The following is a 17,696-nucleotide window of genomic DNA, read 5'->3' as shown; positions in this document are numbered from 1 at the left end:
ACTCTGAGTATTGAACAGCTGTATGTTTATTTAAGTTAAATAACTATAATCAGTCTGTTTCTTTCTTGTAATCAGAATGTTTTGTTTTAACATTTAGTGTAAATATTCTTTTTTTTATTCAGACCTGCCAAAGGGAGAAGAGAATCTGCCCATTTGTCTACTACAGGAGAACATAAGAAAGAGCAGCCAGAGTTTCTAATGCATCTGAATACCTCACCAGAGCATGTATGAGTTTAGTGACCTTTGACTTTCACATTCACTGAGTGCCAAGATGTCTGACACTGAAGCTGGAGAGAAGAAGAGTTTACCAGAGTCAATAAAAGGCAGGGAGACGCCACCCATGTGCTGCGTCATGGAGGCAAAAGAGGAGAATTGCCTCAGCAACAGCTGTTTGGAGCAGCAGGTAAAGAGAAGCTGTCTCTTTTTTCCATTCTCTCACAGTCTTCTCTATTGTGATATTTACAGATGTGTAATTATTCTCTTTTTCCTCAATAACAGATTATAGATGCTAACAAAAGACAACCCAAAAAGACACCAAAGGTAGGGACACCAGTGAAAAGCATGTACTAATGAAACACAAGACAAAATGCATTCAGTACACAGGGTGGGCCATTTATATGGATACACCTTAATAAAATGGGAATGGTTGGTGATATTAACCTCCTGTTTGTGATATTAATATATGGGAGGGGGGAAACTTCAAGATGGGTGGTGACCATGGCGGCCATTTTGAAGTCAGACATTTTGGATGCAACTTTTGTTTTTTCAATGGGAAGAGGGTCATGTGACACATCAAACTTATTGGGAATTTCACAAGAAAATTTTTATTCTTTCATGAGTTGTTTACAAGTTTCTAACCACTTATAAAATGTGTTTAAAGTGCTGCCCATTGTGTTGGATTTTCAATGCAACCCTCTTCTCCCACTCTTCACACACTGATAGCAACACCGCAGGAGAAATGCTAGCACAGGCTTCCAGTATCCTTAGTTTCAGGTGCTGCACATCTCGTATCTTCACAGCATAGACAATTGCCTTCAGATGACCCCAAAGATAAAAGTCTAAGGGGGTCAAATCGGGAGATCTTGGGGTCCATTCAACTGGCCCACGACGACCAATCCACTTTCTAGGAAACTGTTCATCTAGGAATGCTTGGACCTGACACCCATAATGTGGTGGTGCACCATCTTGTTGGAAAAATTCCGGGAACGTGCCAGCTTCAGTGCATAAAGAGTGAAACACATCATGATGTAGCAATTTCGCATATCCAGTGGCCTTGAGGTTTCAATTGATGAAGAATGGCCCATATACCACATCATACCATCAAGATGTGCAGCACCTGAAACTACGGATACTGGAAGCCTGTGCTAGCATTTCTCCTGCGGTGTTGCTATCAGTGTGTGAAGAGTGGGAGAAGAGGGTTGCATTGAGAATCCAACACAATGGGCAGCACTTTGAACACATTTTATAAGTGTTCAGAAACTTGTAAATAACTCATGAAAGAATAAAGTTACATTAAAACCAATTGTTTTTAAATTCCCAATAAGTTTGATATGTCACATTACCCTCTTCCCATTGAAAAAACAAAAGTTGGATCCAAAATGGCTGACTTCAAAATGGCCACCATGGTCACCACCCATCTTGAAAAGTTTCCCCCTCCCATATACTAATGTGCCACAAACAGAAAGTTAATATCACCAACCATTCCCATTTTATTATGGTGTATCCATATAAATGGCCCACCCTGTATTATCATGGGTAAAACTAAGAGGGCCAGCACCATTATTAGAAGAGTATTTGACATTTATGGAGATTAAAGGAGGCTGGGTATGTACAGTATTGAGGTAAAGAGTATGGGCCCTGACTTTACAGATATTATATTAGAATTGCCCAAAATATGTCAATTTTATTGGAACCCTGTTCTAGTGAAGTCCATCAGAAATGCCAGTCTTGACATGTCATAACACAGGTGCATAGGGTAGCGTTCTTAGTGAAGGACCCCAGCACTGCACAGTTAAAGTTTTGATCTACTCACCTGTTACCAGATCATGGAAATCTTGATAAGGAACTAAACAAAAAGAAACCACTAAATTGTACAGTGTTGTGCTCTCTGGGACTGAGAATCAGGAAAATGAAACAGAAGGCTATACACAAGTCATTTAACTATATTAATTAAAATATTAAGATTTTAAACTACTTACAAATAAATTAAGTCTCAAAGTCTTGGATGTTAATGTATAATGTTTATGGTTTGCTTGTTCATCAGTGGTTTCATTTTTCAGTCTAAAAGGAAACTCGTTAGAAGTGTAGCTGTGTGTGAAGAGTCTTCACCTACTGAACTAATCAGCAAGGTAACACTGAGCACACTGTCAGTCTCTCTCTCTCTCTCTCTCTCTCTCTCTCTCTCAGCTTGTCCAACACCAATAAGCATTTTTAGTTACATATGCCTCATAACCCCAGGTTCTCAGCATGAGCAATATTATCAGGTACAACTGTGGTAGATGCATTCATAAGTCCCCATTGTCCTTCCGAACAAAGTTTTTTATGTTTTGCTCTGATAAAATCAAACGTATCAAGACTGATCACCAACATGTGTTGGAAGTGTGTGTATATTTGTTTATAAGAGTGTGTCTCAAATGGCTGAAGGCTCTTTGTGTGTTTACATCTTGTAACAGTGTGAGAGTGAAAACACTTCAACAACCATCAATGACGTGAGCTCAGAGCTTGAAGAGGAAGAACAGGGGAGCAACAAAGAGGACAACACAAGGAAAAAGCCCAGTTTATCTAAAGGTTACTACTGTGTGTGTGTGTGTGTGACAGAGAGAGAGAAACACACAGAGGATGTCTTTTCTCATCAGTTCATCAAAAAAATTAGTTTTGTCATGAGTGCCTGAACTGATTTGTGTTTGGCTTTGTTTCAGAACCGAGTCTAGAATACACAGACTCCACAGGTATTGATCTGGAAGAGTTTCTGATCACTACTCTGAAGAGCAGTCCAAGGTAGAGCATGAATTTATGTCTGTACTGGTGGGCCCTCACATTTCCTTTGAGTGTTGCTGAATTGTTTAACTCTGACCTGCAGAGACAGACTGATGCTGCTGAAACTGGAACAAGACATGACAGACTTTATGACTGATAACTGGTAAGACTACTGGTGTTTTTGTGTGTATTTTCACTGGAAATGAAGACAAAACTGTGGGCAAAAGTCCAATGGACAAGTTGAGTTTTAAGAACTGGATCATTTTATTCAATTTTACAGTTCCTATAGGAAGTTCCCTCAGATGTCATCCTACCACAGGATGCTGGTTCACAGAGTTGCAGCTTACTTTGGACTGGAGCACAATGTGGATCACAGTGGAAAATCTGTCATCATTAACAAAACCAGCAACTCCAGGATGTATGTATCTATTGCATTGTGTTTGTGTATTTGTAAAACGTGGGTGGGTGACTGTAAATCTGCCATCACATATCCCTTTTATGTCAAAAGCTCCTGATCACAATTAATCACATTCATTTAAGATGAACACAACTACTTTACACAATGAGATGTTACAGTTATCCAAAAAAGGTTATATTGAGAGCTATAATTTTGTGGCTGTGACAGGCCTATGGGTATTAATGTGTGTCTTTGTATTTAGACCAGAGCAGCGGTTTGCTGAGCATGTTCAGGAAGAGAAAGCAGAGGAAAGAAGATCAATACTAAAGAGAGACAACAGCCAGGAAAAGGAGGATATCCAGGTACACACACGCACAAACCATGCAATTTTTAATCCTGGTGGTGGAGTACCCTGCATATTTTGATGTTAATTAACATATTGCCACTGTCCACATTCAGTATATTAAAATATATCAGATATAGAATGAAAGGTTGATTTTCAAAGCTAGTTTAATGTGTCTCATTATGTAAAAACTGATGCATCTTTATTGTTGAATGCACTCAGAAGAATGGAATTCAGATCAGTAATAACTTATCACGGATTCATTTATCAGATGAACAAAATAGTAAAAAATAGTTATGTTCCTGCTAAGAAAGGTCATTAAAAAAACTTAGCAGGGTCACTGATGTATTTGTTGCGTCTATATTTGTGTTTTTTGTTGTTGTTTTTTTGTAGCTGAGAGGGCCCTCACTAAAGGAACAAACGAAGAGTAAGTCTATTGAAGAGAGAGAGGAAGAATATCAAAGAGTGAGAGACCGCATTTTCTCTCAGGATGTGAGTGGACAAATGTTTCTAGTTTCCCTACATATATACACAGATACACACAAATACATTATTAACATTTCTGTCTTCTTGCTCACTCTCTCCTTTCTAGTCATCCTGTCCTCTTAAGAGTGTTTACATTGAGACCAGGTAAACAAGGCTTAGTATCATCTATGCTTTTAGTTTTAGTCTTAGACTGTTGGACAGTTGTCGCTTGGTTAATTGCCATCATCATTCTCTAGAAACTTGTTTTATAAAATGCTATGAAAGTATGTAAAATCTAAATTTAAAAAATAATATAAAGCAATTATTTTCAAATCCACTTTTAACAGCTAGTTTTGTTTTACTAAAATGCAGATAGTCATGCAGTCATTATTACCTTGGAAATAGCTTTAAAAGTAGCTTTGAATGGAAAATAACTTTAAACACAATATCTAATTTCAATACAGGCTTTTAATCTTGATGCTTTAACTCCACATAATAGAATATCCTGTTACACACGTTAAAACGGATGCTATCATTTGAAACCAGAACTATTGTGAATTATTTAATATTTTAGTGATATTTAAGAACTACTTTTGTCACATACTGCAGATCTCAACATAACATAGACTTTGAGAGATCAAGGGTATGTATCTGATATCTATGGCTATTTATATGTCTTCAGAGGTCCAGAGGACAGTTACATGAACAGTGAGACCCAAAGGAAAAGACAGCTCTTCAGGTTAGTACTGAATGTGTAGTAAAATCCAATGATCTCAGATTTAAATGTTTGTAGTTAAATGCATTGTGTTAGCAGATTTATTTTCATTTTTGGTGACATTATTATGAAAGAGTGTGCTATATTAGTCACTCTAGTCTGAGTCATATATCTGAGAGAAACAGAGTAGCCCTTGATGGCTTGTTTGCAGGAACACTAGGGATGGTTCTGGGCAGCTGTCAGGCAGCAGGCAGAGCAGTGTTGAGCTTGAGTGTTACTGGAGTGACCCCCGACCTTGGAGCAGCACAGACTCTGATAGTTCCACTTGGACGACCAAGCCCACACACACACGCTCAGATAGCAGCGCCAAGCTCTGCAAACCAGGTATAAAACAACACCTAATTTCTAAGCCCAAAAATACAGTACTACTGTATCGCCTGTTCCACATACCACTTCAGTGACCTCTGCATAGTTTGAAGCATGTGTATGAGAATTTAGGCAGGTTGTTGGCACAAGCCTTTGTAAGCTTCCATTACTTGCAAGTTTTATTAGTCTAACAGTCCTAGTGCTACACTAAAAAGTGCCCATTAAGTTTTTTTCTTTGTCATTCGTCTTTCTCTTTGTCAGAGACAATGCCTTCCAGTTGCCCTCTTTCAGGAGCTCAAGCCAGTAATAGTCCCAACTACATCTTGGTGCCGCCAGAGTCATCTATAATTCCTGGAAGTATTTTAATAAACCCACACACAGGTATACAGACATATACACATATATGCTACAAAAAATCATAGTCATTCAAACCTTGTTCACTAATAATGATTTTGGGTCTAAAATTTTAGGACAGCCGTATCTAAATCCTGATGGAACTCCAGCTGTTTATAATCCACCTGCAAGTCAGCAGCCAGTGAGCAGTCAGCTAAACACAATGCAGCCACAGGCCACACCCCATCCATACCAGCAGCAGCCAGTGACAGGCCATGGTGTCCCACAGGTAGGAGAAAATTAGGTATAATTTATATCTGTCAAACAAAACCAAATGGAAAGATAGATGACCTGTGTGTATTTTTTTAAATTTAATATAGTTCTGATTGCTGAGTTCTGTGTGATATAACCGTGTGGCCTTACACACTATTGTTCATGAAGTTTCACACTACAAAATGAGTACAAAATGTACAAAAAAAGGACAAAATTTCTTTAGCTTAAACACTGGATGCAGTCAAATGAATGATGTTGTACTTGTAGGCTGTTAATTCCCTGGCACTTTGATTGCTTCCATTTTGGTAGCCAGTTTAAAATGTTGCAAAGATAAACACATATTACACTATGGAAGCACTGGCTAATACTGCTGAGCTGAGGACAGTTGTGTTGTAATGAGACTCTGCAGCATGCCAGAGTTTTTCGTTTATTTGTTTTGAAAAGCTGTAAGATTTACATTAAATTTTGTTAAACTGCAGCAAAGGCTGGTGTAAACCGTGAGGCTTGAAAGCCGCTCATTAATGTTACACTAAAAGTTGAGGAACTACAAAACTCGAAATTCCACTGTGAATATGACTGCAAGCATGTTTGGTAGAATCTTAAATAAGTAATAAAAAAAATCTAAGGTGAAAAATGTGTTTCTCTTTCATTCTGTCTCAGGTTCAGTACTCCTCGGTCACATATATTCCTACACAGCAGGTGGTAACTACCTCACAACTCCATCCACCAGAACAGTGTGTAAGTTTACCTAAGTTTTGTATACTGATTTTAACAATGCGGCTGTAGGGGAGCCTAACCTGAACATACTGAAAGCTAAAGGAAAACAAAACTTAAAGCTGTGGAGAAGTGGAAATGCATTCCCCAGAGTGATGAGCACCATTCAATATTTTTTAGATGAGGTGTGTTTATCATTGTCTGAAACCGCTTATCCAATTTAGGGTCAGGGTGGGTCCGGAACATACCCGGAATCACTGGGCGCAAGGCAGGAACACACCCTGGAGGGTGTCCTTCACAGGGCGACACACACTCACACCTACAGACACTTTTGAGTCGCCAGTCCACCTACCAACGTGTGTTTTTTGGACTGTGGGAGGAAACCGGAGCACCCGGAGGAAACCCACACAGACACAGGGAGAACACCAAACAGACAGTCACCCGGAGTGGAACTCGAACCCACAACCTCCAGGTCACTGGAGCTGTGTGACTGCAACACTACCTGCTGTGCCACCGTGCCGCAGCGAGGTGTGTTTGTGATCCTCAGTAATCCTCCACAACTAATACCTTACCTCACAAATTTTGCTGAGACTGAATACAATCAAATCTTCACAGCATTGTTCTGGAATGCAGTGGAAAGCTTTCCCAGAAGAGTTCAGCCTTTTACTGCACCTACACCCTACTCATACCCTTGATACTGTTGGATTTTGTTTGTAAACTTTAGAGCTGTAGTGTATTTGTGATGAATATTAGAATCTGTAATACTCACTGTCACCATAGAGAAGCAAGTGAAGTGAATAAAATGAATATAACACCAAGATGTTGTTCTGTCTGCAGAGGGAGGACCTTTCAACGCAGTTCAGTCACATGACACTGAGCCATCAATCATCAGGTGATGCTTCTGATCTGCCCGCCTACTTCCTACAAGGACCTCCGCAGACACACTGCTATTCACAAACCCAGCACAGTTATGCTCCACCCCTTCCTGTAGACAGCTACAATAACTCAGGAATGTCTTTGACCCCTACAGCCCTAGCCCCCCAAACCTGCAGCCAGCAGAATACTCAGGTTCTGATCATTAATGATTACACCTATTTTAACTTAAGCTGAGCTAGAGAATTACATTTTACTTTTTCTTTGTACCTAATTTTTGTGTTCCTTTCTTTAAGACCTCAGTGTATAGTTACCCAGCTCAGTGTCTAAACACACAGCTACAGTATGGACCGGCAAATTACAGCACACAGACAGGTACAGAGACCATTTCTTTTTTATAGTTATTAATGATTTTATAATTCAAATACTGTGATTATGAAATGTGTGTGTGTGTGAGTGCACATGTGCACCCATAAGTGCTGATCAATCAAAGTGCTGATTGAGTACAGGTCATTCACGAGTCAGTATCAGGAAAAATATATATATTTTTAGAGAATTACACTAAAGCCTCAACATACTTGCACCCCCTCATCCCTATATTCTCCAAAGTTCAGTCTTAGGCGTTTAGTTGTATATTCTGCTCCTTACAATCCACACAAGTTCTTCTTGTTTCAACTAATTCCAGACACATTCAGAGATGCTGAGATCAGGACTACAGAGTGAAGTGGTTCTAAGAACAGCAGCAGCTGTTCTATGTTGTTTGATACCCTTTTGTCATTAAGAGCTTCATGGCAGCTGCACATTCTTTCAGACCCACAGAACTAACTATCTGTTCTGATACTAATTCTGTAAAGCTGCTTTGTGACAACATCAGTTGTAAAAGGTGCTTTATAAATCTATTTTGATTGATTGATTGAAAATGTTTTTAATAGTTTAAGGATCTCCTGACTCCGCACACATGGTTAAGTCACATTTTCACAATACGTTTTTATATGTCTTCCTGAAAACAGACACTGCTCTTAACAAATACTGTCGTTGACTAGAATTTAAAGGAAGTGCTTTCTGACATTAGAACAGTACTGTGTGTGTATTACAGTAATCAAAAAAGGATATACTATGAAACTGTGTCTTTTTTCTACTGTTAGAATCCAATAGGTGGGTATACAAGGAAATTGAGAAGTAGTTTTGATTTGCCAGTGGGACTAAATGGAGGATGTTTTATTTATTTATTTATTTTAAGTCTGTATACTTTAAAAAACAGACAAGTGGATAATTTTATTAAAAAAGAACAAAAAAAAAACATATTAGAGTGAAAGGGAGATCTGTCACTATGGATACCCATCCATTATATGTAACCGCTTATCCAATTCAGGGTCACGGTGGGTCCAGAGCCTACCTGGAATCATTGGGTGCAAGGCAGGAATACACCCTGGAGGGGGCACCAGTCCTTCACAGGGCCACACACACACATCTACGGTCACTTTTGAGTCACCAATCAACCTACCAATGTGTGTTTTTGGACTGTGGGAGGAAACCGGAGCACCCGGAGGAAACCCACGTAGACACAGGGAGAACACACCAACTCCTCACAGACAGTCACCCAGAGCAGGAATTGAACCCACAACCTCCAGGAGCTGTGTGACTGCGACACTACCTGCTGCGCCACTATGGAGACCCAGTTTTCCTTTTTCTAAAACAGACTTTGTTTTCTTCTAAAAAGAAAAAAAAACCAGTGATGCGTCCTCAGGTTAACTGATAATGTGTCATTAATATGGCAAATCAGATATTGTAGTGCAGCAAAAACAATAACCACCGGAGGGCAACATGTCACCTGGATTGGTACAAGGCCCATTACTTTACTGATAAACCAGTGATACATACATCAACATTTTAACCTTGCTTTTGGCTTCTCCTAGGATATGCAGCTCTTTTAACCAATCAGCAGCAAGCTTATCCAAGTATGGTGGGAACTCAGGTGCTGCCCCAAACACAGCAAAGCATTATGGGCCCTTACCCTTCCACTTCTTCTTATCAGGTGATAAAATAAATACATGGATAGCCATTAGAGAACATCAAACTGCAATCTGTCACAAAAGTTACATGCAGTCACTATGTACTTCTTTCTTTTTAAGATGGCAGCACCACTTCAGTCCTACCCCTCTACAGTGTTAGTGACCAGGCAGCCTCAGGGTTCAGTGCCCCAGGGTGGAGCATCAGTGTACTGCAGCCCTCTACCTTCTTCTCCACCACCACCACCTCAAACTGTCAGTATGCTGGGAGTCACCTGCCAGTCAAGCAGCTGCAGAAACGCATGCAATAGAAACCAGAACCAGAGCTGGTATTAATGCAAATACAGTATACCACACTGAGTGAATCACTGATATAAAACTACTGAGATGTTTAGTCACATGTATGCATGCACAAGCACATATATGCATGATTATTTCGGCCAGAAAGACTCACAGCTGATTGGTCAATTGACTCACCAATTAAAGACAGTAGTGGTTGTTTCAGTGTAGACAACTCTTGTAGGAGCACAGACTGCCAACTTGATTTCACACCACCAGCACAATTCAAATTCAAATTTCATTGATCGTATGGCATTTTAATGAAGGATTTCTTTATTAGTGTTTTATTTGTGACTTTTTACATGCACTGATGTATATATACTGCTGTGTCAAAATTGTGATATAATTGCACAATGTTACTTTATATTGTATTTTACACTGTGTGTTTTAATGAAATATAATAAAATAGTAAATACAAGTGTAGAAAATAATTATGACTTCTACTCTGAATGTGTCCACGTGTGTCAGTGTGCATCTCTAATTAGATGTAAAACAGTTACTGAACTGAAGCTTCATTAAAAGCAAGTGATTTTTGAACACACTTCACCACCAGATTTTATCTGCTCCATTTTCTAGTCATACAGTGCATACACTGCACTCATCTGTTACTTTGCATATATTGTTTGCCCACTTTCACCCTGCTCTTCAGTGGTCAGGACCACCCCATGACCTTCAGATTTGGGTGGATCATTCTCTGATGTGGTGGTGTCACTGCAGCACTGACAATGTGACAAAAGTCATACATGCCCTGTGGTGGTTCTGACCATTGAAGAAGAGTGTGAAAGGGGGCAAAAAAATGTATGTAGTGAAACAGGTGGACTTCAGTCTGTAATTGTACAACAACAGAGTGCTCCTGTATGGACAGTGAGTGTAGAATAAATGTATTTATCTCTTTAGTGTGCATCACCCACTCTGTAAACATAGAAAATTGTGAATTTACCAATGTCATTTTGAAAAACTGGAGTTGTGTAGTTCTTGTAAGACATGTATTATTTAGATTACATAAATGTTATTCTATAATGCTGGATAATACCATTTCTTATGTCCAAGTTCAAGTCTTTTACACCCGTATAAGCATGCAAAAGTGAGCTGTGGATTTTATTGTGTTCTGCGCGCTCTGTAGGTAAACATTATCACACAAATCTCTTGGTAATTGGATTAGAGGTGAACTTCATCAGTGCTGTCCATCAAAACGAGTGCACACAGACTCTGTGTTTGATTTAGATGAGCTTTAATAGAAAGGCACAAATACAGCCAGAGTGTAATGTGAGAATTAAAAGCTTTTAAATACAGAAACAGGTTCAAACTAGACTTCTCGGTCCTGAAAGCACAGTCTATATCATCTTCACTGTCCTTCTCGTCCGCAAGAATTCAAGTATATCTAAAACTGATGAGATACAGGCCCACTGGGATCTGATTATACCCCATCTGGCTCTCTGGTTCCCTGTGTGTGTATGTTTGTGAATGTGTGTAGGCAGGGGTAGTAGTGATTCCCAGTCAGATATTGTAATTCCTCTAGTCTTTCCAGGATAAAGCCCCGTTTCGATTGGTAACCGAATACAGGTTAAAGAAAATTAATAAATAGGGATGGGGTGGCTGATGCTCTTCTCTCTTCTGTCTGAGAAGTGGGTGGTTGTTTGCGTGCAGGTGTGTTTTGTAGGAGCCAGAGGGGAAAATGTGAAATGACAAAATCAAGCTCTAAATAAGATAAAAAGGTAAATTTCACAGGTTCTTAAATAAATGTGTTAAAAATGTCAAACTTAAGTTAGCTTACAAGACTATGATGCTACTGGGCTAAAAGTGTGTTTCTGAGAGCACACCAAGAGGAAAAACTGGAAAAAAACAAAAAAAAAACATGCAAAATCTCGTCAGCCAGGTTCAGAGGTCAACAGTCATTTTGATTCGGCCAGTTGACCTGCTGTGCCTCAAGTATAATGTTCTCCTACACTTACAAAAATACATTTAAAGCAGGTGCAGCCTATATTCTGCTGGGTGTGTGTGTGTGTGTGGGGGGGGGGTGTAAGCCTTGAGAGGAGGGTTCTGAGCAGGAGAGAACACTGCTTGGACACACACATGTACAGTACCACAGCATGTCTTGAGTAACTGCCTAAACTGCAGGCAGATGAAAATAAAACATTAAACCCAGTGTAGACTGGATTATACCTCAACAAACTTGTTTCTGTCTCACAGTCACAAAAATTGATTCCTTCTATTAGGTTGTCTTGCGCATTCACTCCCAAACATACATACATGCATGGATGCACTCACATCCATAAGACATGCATGCATGCATGCATGCACACACTCTCATACATACACCCTGGCAACGACCATTCAGGCCTGTCCTGTTTTGTTTTTTTTTCTAGTAAAGAGTCAGCACAGCGCTGAGTCACATCGTTAATGAAAAGAGATTCATTTTGGACCATAGAGGATCTGAAAGCATTTCCATTAACCATACACACACAAACAAACAAAGAAACAAACTGAATCTACTGTGGTTCTTATTACTCTCTCTCTTTCTAAATCCTTGTTCTAGTCGAGGTATCTGTGGTTCAGCGGTGCTCCTTCTTCTCCCCGTCTTCTCTTTCACCTCTACCTCCTCTTGCCGGCACCTCTCTTTCACTCTCGCTTATCCCTCGTTGTTCTCTATTTCTGGATCTGAAATATGAAAAGGCGCAGGTTGATGTTTTTGGCGGCCAGCAGCTTGTTGCACTCCACACTGTCGCTGATGGGCAGTGGCGCGTACTCCGTCTCGTTGGCATCGTTGGAGAAGACGTGGTGCTGGATGACTGGTTTGATCTTCACGTCATCGTACGGACCCTTGAGCAGCAGGAAGGAGCACTCCAGCGCAGAGTTCACCTTGCTCTTCAGTATCAGCTGGAAGGAGAGAGTGCGCTTGCATGACAGGTTGGGGTTTCGCTCAGAGTCGTTGACACGTGCCTTCAGTACCCACGTCTGGTTGAGCACGGTGAAGCGTGGCGTCTCGTAGTACAGTCGTGTGATGAAGTCGTCCGTGCGGTAAGGCCGGAACTGTACCTCTGCACTCAGAGCAAGTTGGGGTCAGTTTGCATTGTGAGATGTTTATGTTAGTCTAAACAGACTAAAGGTGTTGTTATTATAGTTTTTAGATTTCTGATGAATTTAGCCAACGTGTAACTACTGAGTATGATATTTAACCTTTAAACATATTCAGTTATTAACTTCAAGACGAGTTGTGCATTAAGTGCTATGAAGTGTTCAGTAATTACTATAACATTACTATTTATTTTTGTCAGTATCAAATTCGTGGAGGCCTTTTTAAGGTTTAAAGCTTTGAGGAGTTATGTTGATTCTCTTTATTTAAAAAAATTAACTGTTATAAGTGTTATAAAGCAAATAAAAAAAAAGTAAATAAAGTAAAGTTAATATGTTGTTATACTTATTATAAGAATCATTTTATTGCCCATTGTGCTTGCACACAGAGGATTTTGTTCTCTGCATTTAACCCCATATGTGCAGTGAAACACATTTACACAGACTAGTGAACACTAGGGGGCAGTGATCACACAGTCGGTGGGCAGCCCTAGCCACAGCGCCTGGGGAGCAGTTGGGGGTTAAGGGGTTAAGGGCACTTCATTCATGACCTGCTGGCTCTGGGAGTCGAACTGGCAACCTTCCATGTTACAAGCCAGGTTCCCTAACCACAAGGCCATGGCTGCCTAAATACCTACTGAATCCAAATCATTCTCCATATGCCTATGCAGTCAAAGCTTGGTAAACATGTTAATTAAGGTTATATAGATGTAAATGAAATGAATTTGAAGTTCCACACTTCTGACTCTAAGTGCTGTAACTGTGTGAGAGTGCAATGTGTGCGTGTGTTTATTTGTACCTGTGAACCCGATCTTCTCGAAGCTGAGCAGGCTGAAGATGCTATTATAAAGTTGCAGCTCTCTGCGATGGCTCTGGTCCATCTCATTCAGAATGCCCATCAGCTCTATACCAGTCTTAGATGGGTGGCAACACTCCACCTCATGGGCACTGAGCTCGTGGAAGGGCCCCTGCCATGGGCAGCCAATCCGCTTATACTTACATTGTGTAAGTCTTTTTGTATAAGAGCCAGACAAAAACAGGAGTCAGAAGTAATCACAAATAATGAATCACTGATTACAATTAATAAGGTAAAGCTGAATGCAGTAATGGACACCCCTGGTCAAATTGCACATTTTATCAAGTGTCTAAATAAAAAAAAGGGAACATCTTTACACAGAAGAAACATTAAAATGAATGAATGAATGAATGAATTGTACAATTTCCATTCATTTGCTGACATTAATATATAGGAAAATGAAAACATATGCTATGAATTATATATTTCCTAACATGACAAAAAAGGCTGGTGACTTTTTTTTAATAATATGGAAATCAATCTAAACATCAAAATTCAAATTTAAATCAAACCAAACTGAAACCACACTGTGGTAAAATTTGAAAGTTTATGATGCATTTATTTGATACCTTAAGAAGGTAATCGTACGCTTAGCTCTTATAAAAGTGCATAAATAATCAGGGTCCCCAGTGTGTAGAACTGAGATTTGGAACATGTGAGACAGTGGGTGGATGTGTGTGTGTGTGTGTGTGTGCATACCTATCCTGGCACTCCTCTGTCTGGTGGTGGTCTAAGCTGGAGCGGGGGAACTGTTTGAGGCAGTAGCTGCAGTCAGATGGCAGTTCACTCACAGCTTTCTCCACTGCTAGGTTCCTGCAGCACAGGCTCTTGCTGATTTCACAGCGGCAGTTCGGACATGTGGCCTGTTCCTCCTTCAGCCGTGCATCCGCCAGCAGGTGGATGAAACAGCCTGCGCACATCAGGTGCCCGTTCGTGCACTACCACAAAAACACACCCCTATTTAATCACAGAACACAAAACTAGCCCTGAAAATTCACCTGAGTTCTGTTTTCAATATATACACCATTCTTGAATATGTACACTGTTTTTTTGTGATGACAGTCATGAGTAAGTCTTTCCAGACCTTTATTTCACAATACTTTCTTTTACCAACACCTCATTTTTAGTGACCATTAGAGGTTAATCAGCAATCATTTACTTTTATGTGAACTGCTTCTGGAACACACTGACTTATTGATAAGATGGCGTTTGGTTGTGAAATAGTTTTGCTTAAAGTCAACATTCTAGTCTGATAATTAGGCCTGTGTTTGATTAACCATGTGTTTATCTGATTTCATTTTAAATCCAATACAGTTCTATTTTGGATTTGTTGGACAAGGGTTAATGACTCTGGTCTGTTACACATTCTCGTAGTTACATGCTTCTAATTTTAAGGGTGTGTGACAACCTCTCATCCAATTTTAGAAATGGTTTACACACAGAGAGAGATAAAGGGAATGACCTGTCTGTTTGCCATCTATGATCAGCTTACACTGATTAGTATTAGAGTGTACATGGGAAAATGACAAATTGACAAATCCCTTAACTGTGTTGTGAAGCTGAGCACTGATGTCACATGTTTTGAATGACTGCGGTCAAGTGTAAAAATGTGTAAAATGGTTTTGAAAGTGTGTACCTTTGTGTTTAAGGTTAGTTGCTTAAGGATATGGTTTTTCTTTAAAGATTTCTTTTTTTTTTTGGGTGGGGGGGGGGGGGGGGGGGGGGGCTTGGGGGCTTAGGAGGTCAGCAGTGATTGGGTTAAAGGTAACATGTGACTCTCCCTTGCCATGTTTGTCTCTGACTGCCAAACAGCTGGTCAGGTCACAGTCACACATCCCCAGTTTGGGCAGTTAGTCAAGTCATACAAAAGGAACGTGTTAAAGGAAAATGATTCTAATGTAAAAAATTTATATATATATATATTCAGTTGTTTTCAGTTTGAGTAAACAAAGTCAACAGAAGCAGTGGAATGAGATTTTGTGTTCTACAGAGGATCTTACTTTCTGGGTCAGATTTCTTTAATTGAAGCAACTAATTGATATGCAGTCTAATGTCTATAGTTTATTAGTGACATAAAACAATATGGCACAAATTGTGAAAAAAATACATGTCCTTGCTTTACAATAGCTTTCATGCACTTCTCTGCCATGACTTTATCTAAAAAATACCTTACAGATTGTTTTGATACCTTAAAATTGTTTTGCAAATCTATCATAAAACAATGTCCCCAGCACCAGTAATATGTATGTAACTATGTAATAACTTGATGTAATGGAGATTTTAAACGAGTTACACACCTCACACATCTAGTTCCCAAAACCAGCCTTGAATGTTTTTGTCTAGATGTCTGAATATTGCAAAAACTTCATTGATAAGCTGGCAGAATTCTTCTTCAAGGCTCAGTAGCTCTATAGGTTGTGTGAAGCTTACAACGTCTATTTGAACAGGGTGTGTGATTACATACATTCTTTCAAAACACAAATACCATTAATATATAAAAACTATACAATAACAATGTTCCCCTGACCCCAGCCCTAACGTAGAAACACTTTACTATTCCAGCTACAGAAAGAGGCCTATTGTGTCAACTGCCTGTTTGTGTACCCATCACACGTAACACGGCCTACAAAGAGTATGTGAATACCGTGTGCAGTCTGAAAAGGCCTGTGGTGGTGGCTGGGATTATTTATGTGTGTGCTTGGCCTGCATTGGCCCATTTACGCTGACAGCTCTCCACACCTGCAAGATGGAGGCTTGTAAAAAAATGCATGTAATGCTTCAATAGTTGTAGGTTTTGAAATACCTGGTAGACAGAAGCTTTGGGCAGGTCGAGGCACACGGTGCAGCACAAAACAGAGTAAAGCCTTTCCTCCAGTTTCCCCGCTTCGCCCTCCTGCAGCCGGACGCGCTTTTTGGGTGGCGCGTCCGCGTCTGTCTCCAGGCCGGAGGAAGCGTCTCTTCGGCCGCCGGACTCCTCCTGAATCCCCGCTAGTCCTGCGCTTCCCGGCGCAGCGTCCAGGGCGCCCCCCTCCGGCCCCGCGCCGAGGCCGGACGAGGAGGAGCCCGGAGCGGCTGCTACTGCCAGCTCTCCTCGCTCTTCCATCGCAGTTATCCGCAGCGCGCGGCCGGAGTCTGGAGTCTGACTTATTCGGAGCACAGATTCTCCGGAGCACAACGGCTTTATGACGCCAACGGGTCGCTAAGCAGCCGACAGCGTAGCCAACGGTGTGGGACTATTTCGTCATAACGTGCTTCGGTTCATTCTGTACCTGTCACAAAGCGAGCCGCTTCGGGAAGGAGGTAAACAACATACGGACCACGGGCAGGTCGAGGCGGTGATGGTGGTCGTAGTGGCGTCAGCTCACTAGCTCGGTCCTGGACGATGTTTTTGTCCGTGTTTTTTGAAAGCTTCGGGCCAGCTCGTGAACGCTGCCTCAAAAAAACAACAAACAACAATACGGTGCAGTTGGTGCTCGTGCTCGACAGCGGCGCCGTTGTAGCCGTTCTCCTTCGTTCACGCGTTGTGCGCTCTCCGGTCCGTCCACCCTTGGCCTCGGAAAATACAAGCTTGAAAGTAGCTCCTGTGCAGGGTCTTCTCGACACTTCTCCCCTCGGTCTACACTGCCATCTTTGTTTTTTTCCTGCCTGTGCCCCCCCCCACCCTAACCCCCCAGAACTCTCACATCCTCTCAAATCATCTTGAAGCGACCAATCAGAGCAGAGTTTGCTCAGAAATGGGTGAATTAAAGGCCAATCCCGTGTCCCGCTAATGGACGATGAGTGAAAGTTTTGCCCATAGTTGTTATGGATGTTGCGCCAGTACTCCCCCCCTCAGCTCTGATTGGCTGCAGCAAATGTTGTGTTTCATCAGATGACTAGGGGGAGGGTGTTGGGTGTTAAAGAGCTGCGTGCCGCGCAAGCGCAGCAGCCTCCTGCGGGTCAGCGTGAGCAATAGAAAGGTGACT

General features: G+C 40.9%; 2 protein-coding genes across 2 annotated transcripts; one reads left to right on the top strand and one right to left on the bottom strand.

Annotated features, from left to right (window-relative positions):
* The first annotated feature begins 271 nt into the window (after positions 1 to 271).
* Positions 272 to 10,155, top strand: arpp21 (cAMP-regulated phosphoprotein, 21). The gene is made up of 19 exons (XM_066675486.1): positions 272 to 403; positions 499 to 540; positions 2,280 to 2,348; positions 2,673 to 2,787; positions 2,919 to 2,997; positions 3,080 to 3,139; positions 3,257 to 3,394; positions 3,636 to 3,735; positions 4,110 to 4,208; positions 4,309 to 4,346; positions 4,864 to 4,920; positions 5,108 to 5,280; positions 5,524 to 5,643; positions 5,733 to 5,884; positions 6,529 to 6,606; positions 7,420 to 7,650; positions 7,752 to 7,830; positions 9,372 to 9,490; positions 9,588 to 10,155. Exons 1-19 carry the CDS (start codon positions 272 to 274, stop codon positions 9,798 to 9,800), a joined length of 2,094 nt encoding a protein of 697 aa, XP_066531583.1. The 3' UTR covers positions 9,801 to 10,155.
* An 868-nt stretch (positions 10,156 to 11,023) lies between these two features.
* On the bottom strand, positions 11,024 to 17,353 carry zftraf1 (zinc finger TRAF-type containing 1). Its single transcript, XM_066675869.1, has 4 exons — positions 16,535 to 17,353; positions 14,431 to 14,669; positions 13,675 to 13,886; positions 11,024 to 12,841 (listed from the first exon to the last, which is right to left on the bottom strand). The coding sequence occupies exons 1-4, from the start codon at positions 16,832 to 16,834 to the stop codon at positions 12,450 to 12,452; spliced, it is 1,143 nt and encodes a 380-aa protein (XP_066531966.1). The 5' UTR covers positions 16,835 to 17,353; the 3' UTR covers positions 11,024 to 12,449.
* Positions 17,354 to 17,696: the final 343 nt, after the last annotated feature.

The sequence above is a fragment of the Hoplias malabaricus genome, chromosome 6 (genome assembly GCF_029633855.1).
Source record: "Hoplias malabaricus isolate fHopMal1 chromosome 6, fHopMal1.hap1, whole genome shotgun sequence".
Classification (NCBI taxonomy): domain Eukaryota; kingdom Metazoa; phylum Chordata; class Actinopteri; order Characiformes; family Erythrinidae; genus Hoplias; species Hoplias malabaricus.
Note: the sequence above shows the minus strand (reverse complement) of the source record. Positions and strands in the feature narration are given on the sequence as shown.

Bases quoted from the DNA above. Each gene is read 5' to 3' on its own strand.
- arpp21 (XM_066675486.1), top strand. From the start codon at position 272: ATGTCTGACACTGAAGCTGGAGAGAAGAAGAGTTTACCAGAGTCAATA. The intron at 2,788-2,918 runs GTTACTACTGTG...GCTTTGTTTCAG, and splicing joins AAAGCCCAGTTTATCTAAAG to AACCGAGTCTAGAATACACA. The intron at 7,831-9,371 runs GTACAGAGACCA...GGCTTCTCCTAG, and splicing joins AAATTACAGCACACAGACAG to GATATGCAGCTCTTTTAACC.
- zftraf1 (XM_066675869.1), bottom strand. From the start codon at position 16,834: ATGGAAGAGCGAGGAGAGCTGGCAGTAGCAGCCGCTCCGGGCTCCTCC. The intron at 14,670-16,534 runs GTATTTCAAAAC...TTTTTGTGGTAG, and splicing joins CCAAAGCTTCTGTCTACCAG to TGCACGAACGGGCACCTGAT. The intron at 12,842-13,674 runs GTACAAATAAAC...CTCTGAGTGCAG, and splicing joins CGAGAAGATCGGGTTCACAG to AGGTACAGTTCCGGCCTTAC.